Consider the following 9,814-nt stretch of genomic DNA (forward strand, 5'->3'; position numbering starts at 1 on the left):
TGCCATGAGTCGCCAGCATAGGCTGCAGCCCCTGTGGCAGTGGGTTGCCATGGGTTACCGTATGTAGCCAGCCGCCAGGGTGAGCGGCCAGCAGCCGCAGTGAGCGGCCGTCCAGAAGCCAGCGACTGATCTGCCTCGCCCGGAAAGAGCGCAATGATGGTGCCAACTTGGGCCAGTGGGGCGGCGTCCTCCACAACTAGACTGAGGAGCAGGATGACAGCGACTTGTCTGTTTCCATCCCCCAATTCCCCAATAAAAATCTTAAAAAAAAAAATCACTGTGGCAAGACTTTGTTCTTTTTTTATGGCTGAGTAATATTCCATTGTCTATATGAAGTGTGGCAATTAGGTTTGCGAACTTTGTTGCAATGATATTGCTAACCTTTTTTTGATATCAGAGGGATTATTCATTATGAATTTGTGCCAACTGGACAAACAGTTAACCAAGTTTGCTATTCAGAAGTGCTGAAAAGGCTGCATGATAAAGTCGGACGATCTGAACTTTTTGCCAACATTTCATGGTTCTTGTGTCACAACAATACATGGCACTGTCTGTGAGGGAGTTTTTAGCCAGTAAACAAATAACTGTATTGGAACACCTTCCCTAGTCACCTGATCTAGCCCCAATGACTTCTCTCTTTACCCGAAGATAAAAGAAATATTGAAAGGAAGACATTTTGATGGCATTCAGGACATCAAGGGTAATACGACAATGGCTCTGATGACCATTCCAGAGAAGAGTTCCAAAATTGCTTTGAAGGGAGGACTAGGCACTGGAGTTGGTGCATAGCTTCCCAAGGGGAGTACTTCGAAGGTGACCGTAGTGATATTTAGCAATGAGACATGTAGCACTTTTTCTAGGGTGAGTTCGCAAACTTAATTTTCTGACCTCATATGTACCACATCTTCATTATCCAATCTATTGATGGGCACTTGGGTTTCTTCCATATCTTGGCTATTATAAATAGCACTGCAGTGAACATAGGGGCGCGTATATCTTTTTGAATTCGTGTTTTGAATTTCTTCAGGTAAATACCCAGAAGCAGAATTGCTGGATCATAAGATAGTTGTATTTTTAATTTTTTGAGGAACCTTCAAATCATTTTCCATAGTGGCTGCACCAACTATTTGCAGTCCCACTAACAGTGTATGAGGGTTCCCTTTTCTCCACATCCTCCCCATAGATAGAGAGAACTGATGGTTACCAGAAGGGAAGGATGTTGGAGAAGCTGGGTAAAAAATGTGAAGGGATTTGGAAATACAAATTGGTAGTTAGAAAATAGTCACAGGATGTAAAGTACAGCATAGGGAATATAGTCAATAATGTTGTAACAATGTATAGTGCCAGGTGGGTACTAAACTAGTCAGGGGATCACTGCATAAATTATATAAGTGTCTAACCACTATGCTATACACCTGAAACTAATATAAATTATTGAATGTCAACTGTAACTAAAAAAGAAAAAAAATTAAAATTGAAAAGCTTCATTGGAGCCTTATTATCTACAAGATAAAATCCAAGTCTTTTTGTTTAAAATAAAACATCCTGCATAAACTGAAGAAAAAAAAATTACTGTGGCAAGCAAGGACCTAGCTAATCTCCTATATCCAAAGAAATTAATTTCTCTCACTTTAAATTATAACTTCTGCTGACAGACACTGATAATGATTTCCATCTAGTGACATTTACACCTTTTGAAGGCAAGGAGGCAGTGCTATAGAGGAAGCATACAATATTATAGAGGGCACATGTAGAGACCTATGTTTGTGTACAAAATGAGTACCTTCTTCCAAAATTTCTCAAAATTATTTGTAATATCAAAAGTGTTTATTATTCTCAATGACTAAAATGAGTGATTGAGTTAGTAAAAACTGAACAATGAATGTGTAATAGTTGATAACATAAAGTTGGACTGTCTACATTTGGGATTACTGCTATAATATTTTATAACCTCTAAATTTATTCCATGTTTTTAAGCTTCTAGATTTAAAAAAAATATTCAGAAAGTACAAGTTTTAAAATTATTCAAACAAAAACAAATGTGTGTGAGAGGAGAAGATATAAAGGAGAAAGGAAAGAGAAAGATTAAAAGAGGGGGAAAATGGCTGCCAAAGTCAGGTATAAATGATTTGGGGATAAAGAGTAATTCATACCACTGTTTTCTTTCGGTTGCAGATAATTCAGAGCAAATACTGTTTTCTACATATTTAGAAATTACTAAGAAGTCATGGCAAACTGGTTTGTAAGTAATGAAGGGAGGTGGTTACAAAATTAAACTATTTCCTTTAATGATTACAGGAAAATAATTAGTTAAAGCAAACAATTTAGTTATGCTGCTTCAAGTCCATTGTAGCTTTTAAGAAACCATCATCTTAATGTTCGTTATAATAAAAAATACTCCATTCTCATTTTTGTACTTTTCTGGAAGGTTCATCCTCTCTACATTAGATCATATTAATGACACTAGCTGGTTATATGGTACTAGGCTTGGGATTTTAAGAGGACTTTTACTGAATTATAAGTTAAAAATGATACAGGAGTCTAATATTAAAAGAGTCAGTGCTATACTCAGAGGAGGCAAAAAACACTTTAAAGCTTCAATATTCCCACTGTCATCACCATTCTTTTGCTGCGAGGGAACCACTATAAAATGCTAGTTGCTTAATGGTTCTATTATAGAGTTTCAGTTTTGCAAGATGCACAAGTTCTAGAAATATGCTGCACAACAATTTGAAAATACTTAATACTACTGAACTGTACACTTAAGAATAGTCACGATGATACATGTCACGTATTTTTTAACCACAATTAAAATTTTAAAAATAACTTGGTTTGGAATGGTCATACACCTGCCTAGAAGTTTCCTTCTGTTCTAGTTTAGTAAAAATACCTTTGTTATAAAAATATCCCTAGAAATATTTAACCAAGTTTCAAATCCCATTCTTCCTGTGTGGGATTGTCATTCTTCTCGTCTAACACACAAAAGAAAGACATGAAGTTTGAAGTTTAACATGAGCATATGGGTGTCTAATAAAGTTCAAAGTTGCCACATTTTTATGGTAGCTACAGAAGATCACAAAACGTCAAGAACTCACAAGGACAAATTAGGGTCGGACATTTCCCAGCCAAAAGACAAAGTATCAAGTTCTTCCATTCTTCTACTCCCCGCCCCATTATCCTGAGAGCAGCTAGAGTGTGGCATTGGAGGAGAATGGATGTGCCCTGACTTTAGAGCTTAGGGATCTTTTTAGGTCCTCTGTGAGTCAGATTTCACCTGCTCTCATGTGGCAAGGACAGCCTGAAAACCATAAAATCTCTGACTTCTGTGGCCATTGGACTGTGCTAACTTACCCCAGTCCCTACAGAGATTGCCTTGGCCTCTTGATTGGAGTCAGGCCACTTGCAGACAGGTACTATGTAAATGTTTCCCATCGTAACTATAGAACTTGACCTAATAATTAAATTCTTAGCCACTCATGAACAGCTACTTTGCACCGGTCTGACACTTGATTTGTACATGACCATAACACTCTTCCCTGGAAACTCAACTGGAGGTGGTGCTTAGAGGTCGAGGTTCAGCACACTGGACACGACTTTCTTCATAACGTCTCCCTGTGTCCTTCCCTCTCCGTCTTACATTTCTGTAATTTCAAAAACGCCAAACACAAACACTTCCCTTTAGATACTTAACACAACATTTTACATTGAGGACAGTCATGTTTTTCTATGTTCTTCAGTGAGTGGGATTTGTTTGAATTTTCCTCAGGAAGACCATTCCTTAGAAGAGTCTAGAAAGGTCATCAGAAAGACAAAAGCTGTTTCACGGATCTTCAGTTCATAAACGCATTTCCCAGTGGCCTGTATGTACCAGATACTGTGCCACATGGTGGGAATTGAAACACACTCATGGAAGCTCCTAGGTGCCAGGGTCTGTCCATCTCATCCATTTTTGAGCCCTCACTGACCACCAGGTGCTGAATTATTTATCTGCTCACTTTTAACGAAGCTTTCTTACTCTCAGTGAATGTGGAGTTTTAGCTATTTAGGCCTGCCATGTTCGCTTAAAATCTTCAAATAAGCCTCTTGAGGCCTTGGAATCCACTGTGAGTTAGAAGTGAGAAGCTGAACAGGTCAGCTATGATGGGCACTACAGACTGTCTCAAAGAGATAGAAAAGCAGCTCTGAAAGAAACCTTATATAAGGCCTTCAGATCAATGGTAATATTTAATGGTTGCATGGATTAATAGTCACATTTTTACTATCCTTCGTGGATAGTCTTAGGCTACAATTTTTTTCTTTTTTAAATATATGGTGCTTTAAATTAAGAACACAGATTTTTTACTTGGAGAGAATAGGACTAACTTTCAGAAGTCTGGGCATTTTTCTACCTTTCATGCTTTATCTTTCTGTCACTTTACTTCTTCCTTTCTATCTTTTATCACTTATTTCTTTCTTTTGCCCAGACTGAGATTGTAAGTCCCTCTCAGTAAAGGGTAAGATTATGAGATCTGAGGGCTGAAAAAAAAAAAAAAAGAACACAGGTTTTTACACATTATCCCATTTGAACCTGGCAGGTACCCTTGGAAGACTTACAGTAGGGCTCACTGACTGCAGTGATCCAATGGGACACAGGTGAGTGCTTATCCCAGGGGTACCAGCCGGGTCTGGGAGGCTGAGACCCGCCTGCGTCTCAAAGCAGCCTCTTTGGATAACCCCAGCATGCCTTCATTTTTATTTTTTTATGCCATGCGGTGTGAAAGCATGGGAAGCCATGCAGGATATCACTGCTTTCTATTGTGCAGAAAAAGAGACGGGCTCAGGGAAATAAAGAGATTTCTGAAGATCACCAGAGTTGATAGGGGATGGAAGGCATCACTGAACTCTACATTTCAGATTCTGATATTATATTCTTTCTCTTATACCATGCCACTTCCCAACTATGCACTTTCAAGGTGAACTGTGACTGAGTCCTATAGAGGGGACAAAATCAGTTTATAGACATTGTATACAAAATATAAAATATTCATTGAAAGCTAGCATAGCATAGTGGTTAAGAAACGACTCTGAGGCCAGCTTGCCTGGGTTTGAACCCAATTCCATCACTTACCAGCTGTGTGTCCTTGGGCAAGTCACTTAACCTCTATGTGCCTCAGTTTTCTCATCTGTAAAATGGGGATAATAATAATATCTAGCTCATAGCGTTGTTGTGAGGATTAAATGATTTGATAAACATCAGGCACTGAGAACAGTGCCTGCTATACAGTGAGTATCCAGTGTTCATTGTTATTATTAGATACATTGTGTGCATAAGCCCTCTGAGGGAAGAATCAGGACTTACTCTCCAGAGTGGTGGGCGGCAGGTTTCCTTGTTGGTCCTTGGGCAACTGGCAAGAGCAGCTGAGCAACTGCTGGATGATTCCTGGACTCATTTTCTTAAAGTCCTCCTTAGAAATGGGCAAAAGGCTGTCTTGTAGAAAGATCTGCACCAGCTGCCCAGCAGAGAAGCAAGTCTGTATGGGGAAAATATACATTGTTACTAAGCTCAGAGCTAGGGGGTCAGAACTAAACAGAATGGCTAAAATGGACACATGAAGCCATATCATTTAGCATTTACACACCAGCTAGTTCACACAGCATTTGTCAATTAACATCCCTTTTCCATGAAAACAATTGAAATCATTGTTTTTGCCTACCGATATTTACCTAAATATGTGCAATTTCTATATTGTATAGGCATATTTATAAGTGACAAGGATTATAAATAAGCAGGAAATGCAACAGGTCTCTAAAAATTGCCACAAGGTGTTTGTCCATTTTAGAAGTGTTCAGAGCTGATGTTGTATGTCAAAAATTACATTTGAAAGTTTTAGTATGTGGGTGAGAACGGTAATATAGTTCCACTAGCACAAATGGATGTCTTGTATTGAAATAAGACTCCAATACAATATTTTTGTGATCATTAGTTACAATCAATAAGTTTTTTTTTAATCAGTGATTTAAAAGGCTTGTTTCTTCAGGGCCAAGCACCTTCTCCTTTCTGTTTCTCTCTGCATAAATCTATTTTCTTTCAGTCTGACCTTCTCTCTTTTAGAAAACACATGGCTATATAAGCCCCAACTCTGAAGTGACCTTTCAGTTCACAAACCCAAGATTGAGTCAATTCTGCAAGTCCTGACAGAGACCTGATTGCTTCAGCAAAGCCACAGATGGGCTCTCTTGGGTCAGACATCCATCTATCCAGTTCAATCAGTTTTGCCCACATGATAGAAGGTGGGATCACACTGCATAAATATGGCTACCAACCTCACTTCTGTGGGTGAAGAAGGCATTTCTCGGAAAGGAACTGGGCAAGAACTCCAAAAGTTTTCTACTACAAAAAGCAACAACAGAAAACTAAACTTATGGGGTTTTTTCCTTATCAAAATAATTTTTGTCAAAGATGATATTCCCTTTTACACCATTTGTTACTAATGGAATATAATGACTTCATCATTAAAAATACTGACATCAATAAACAAAAACTAGCAACAAACTTTTGATGATGAATCCTCCATAATAAATAATTCTTATTGGAAAATGCATGACTGGGAAGTAAAAGAGTGGAGAGATAAACATGAATATGCATCTTTCCCAAGTTCATTGTCAAAAATTAAGTAGTTCCACTTTTGGAATATTTTCTCATAGAATAAGTTTACTCTATTATAAGCTTCTGTGCCCTCAATCTTTATCTGCTGTTCCTGTGCTATTTAGGTCATTGTTTTAGATTTCTTCTGAAAGCACTAACAGGAATATCCTTAAAGATAATATGTTATATTCTATAACATTTTGAATACAAAGTATTTTTAATAAAGAATATTTAGATTACCCAGGTAATAACCTTTAAAATACCTTCATTCCTTTACATAAAACTTCAATATGCAGAGGGTGCCAAAAAAATGTATACACATTTTAAGAAAGAGAAAAACTATTAAAATTGTAATATAATACTCAATATATACTGATAACAAAAGATAAATACAAGTCACGTTTGACTTCTGCAATTACAAGAGACGTTCAAAGTGGTTACCATCAGCGTCCAGACACTTCCGATTATGGCGAACTACTGCTTGAGCAACGTTGACCAAAGTGTTCACTAGTATACATTTTTTTGGCACTCCCGGTATGTGTATACTTGTGTTGATATTATCAGACTTCCATGGTAACTTTACATATTCTAAAGCAGTGGTTCCTGAACTTAAGTTTTGAGAATTCCTTGGAGGGCTTGTTAAACAATGGAGTCCTGGGCTCCGTTGTCAGAGTTTATCGTTCAGTACATTCTGGGGTGGGACCTGAGAATTTGCATTTCCAATGAATTGCCAGGTGACACTGATGCTGCTGGTCCAGGGACAACACTTTGAGAACCACCAGTCTAAGTAATATAGGCAAGATCTTCAGAGTCTCCTATCTTAGGGTCCCATTGAGAGTTACAAGAAAAGTGACATGTTGGGACAGAGAAGAATTGCAGAAGAGATTTTGTTTATTTTGCATAGTCTGCACAGAAAATGATTACTGTTCTTAGAAGATGCATGGCTTAAGTAGGCAATCCCTAAATTTTTTGAAATATCCTTTATTTTTAATGCAAATAGGCAAATTTGTTCCCTCCTAAGAGCTGGCCCTGAAGAAGCATTTAAGGAGACTTTACAAACAAGGATTAACATAGGTGGTAACTCTTGTCACCTTCAATTGAAAACAATTAGCGTGAGTTTGAAAGAATCAAATAGGTACCTTTTAACAGAAAAAGAAAGAAGTAATAGAAAATTCATTTTTAAAAATATATAATAGCAAAAATATGTGACACTGCCCAATCGTGTATTCATATCTTATGGGAACAGCGTTCAGTAGCGGTAGGACTATGTGAGGAGTTTTGCTGTTTTAAGATACGGATTGTGCCCAATAGTATTACCGCTTATCTAAGATACAAATGACAAAAACAGTTGTTTTAAATCAACATTTCCTAAATAATAGGGACACCGAATATACTAAGGGCACTGAATATGCCATCAGGCAACTTATGTATTATCCTCAGTTTCTGTGAATTTAAGCAATTACTTATTAGCTCCATGCCTCAATTTCATCATCTGTAAGATAGAATAACAGAATATAACCTAACCTCATACAGTTGTAATAATTAAATGAGGCAATGCCAGCCAAATAGCACAGTGTCTAATACAGAATAAGTACTCAATAAATGTAAGCATTATCATAGAACATCAATTTGTCATGATTTTAAATGCCTAGGGCCAGGAAGGACTGGATGGTCAAAGTTTAAGAAATGCTAAATTCAGTAAGATTAAAGTTGGTTTATTAAAGGACTTCCCTAGACACCTTAGTCTGCTACTGTGCAATGTATGTCTCCAACATTTCTCAAACAATTGGACCATAGCATCCCATTTCAATAAGCACCAAGGTAGTCTGGTGAATGTACTTTGGAACACAACTTTAGGAATATATGGATATGACTATGTTTACAAGCTCATATATCACCTTTTCTCAGAATCCATCTCAGAGCTAGTTACCTACTATGCCAATATTTCTCTGTTTCTCACAGCCCAAATTAATATTTTTATAATCTAACCTAAGTTTAAAGCATCCATTCATCATTGTGAGTACTTACGTAATGTCTATAGGAGCTATGCCTACTTTTGTTCAATACCATATCCCTAATGCCCATAATGGCGACTGGCACATAGTAAAGGCTTAATAGATGTATATTGAATTAATTATTCATGTATTCAATATAGACCCAAGGAAGGAAAGAGTAATATATATCATTCAACTAAATATCTTGGCCTTGTGTTTATATTTGCAGAGATTTACTTGTAGAAGGACAAAGAAAAAAAATGATCACTCTGTGGAAAACGGATATTTTTACATTTTAGGAAATATACATTATCTTTTAAGTTTTCTACAAGTCTTACAGAACTTTTACAGCTGGGCTTTCTTTGACACTAGCAAATGATGGTATAAGAGGAATAATGACAATACCTGATCCCAGGAAACAGGACCATCATCTGACTCTTGGTCCATGGACACAGTTAGATTAGGATAACTCCAGTCATAGATTGCTATATTGTTTTGTTTCCTTTGAAGTTGATGGATTTTATCTTTTCTGATGCAGGTACTTTTGGTCAAGAGCGTGTTGAGGAGCTTGTCTAGTTCTAGAAATTTCATACAAAATCTGGTGTCACATAGAATAAAGACATGTCAATTTCAGAATAATCACAACTTCACATGGCCACAGCACAGATATTTTACTAAGTGAATCTGGTTCTAATGACAAGTCAAGATTTTATTCTGAACCATAATAAATAACATTTATATTTCACATGGATGTTGATTCCCTCATAAGATCTTGGCTAAGCTTTGGGGATGAATCAGTCTTACAAAGATGTTCCCATCATTTTTATCTCCTGGATATAATGAAATAACCAATTCCACCAATGGAGTGCCTTCTGCTGGGCCAACTAATTAGTTTCTAGATGTTCCCTATAAAAATGTAAACAAAAGATGGAACTGATCTAATTCTTAAGAATTGTATTCCCCTGAGGCACTACACATCCTTAGTAGATTATAACTTTAATGTCATTAAGCCAATCTAATTATTTTTCTCTTAAGTGTTTATGCAAAAAAGGGAAAAGAAATAAAAGAAAGTTGAGATTGTAGAGACAGAATAGAACTTGTTAGGGCCGGCTGAGTGGCTCAGTTGGTTAAGAGCTCGCTCAAGAGTTTGAGCTCTGAGCAACAGTGGTTCGAGTCAGCCCGAGCTGAACAGCCG

General features: G+C 37.2%; 1 protein-coding gene across 12 annotated transcripts in view; it reads right to left on the bottom strand.

Moving 5' to 3' along the window:
- The window catches only part of SLC39A12 (solute carrier family 39 member 12), a 72,388-nt gene that overhangs the window by 42,382 nt on the left and 20,192 nt on the right, over positions 1-9,814 (bottom strand). For all 12 annotated transcript variants that reach the window (XM_019662950.1, XM_019662949.1, XM_019662947.1 and 9 more), the window contains 2 exons: positions 9,025-9,197; positions 5,339-5,510 (listed from right to left, as the gene is read on the bottom strand). In XM_019662950.1, coding sequence (XP_019518495.1) covers positions 5,339-5,510; positions 9,025-9,197 — 345 coding nt within the window. The remainder of the gene's footprint in view (positions 1-5,338; positions 5,511-9,024; positions 9,198-9,814) is intronic.

The sequence above is a fragment of the Hipposideros armiger genome, unplaced genomic scaffold (genome assembly GCF_001890085.2).
Source record: "Hipposideros armiger isolate ML-2016 unplaced genomic scaffold, ASM189008v1 scaffold_383, whole genome shotgun sequence".
NCBI classification, from domain to species: Eukaryota; Metazoa; Chordata; class Mammalia; order Chiroptera; family Hipposideridae; genus Hipposideros; species Hipposideros armiger.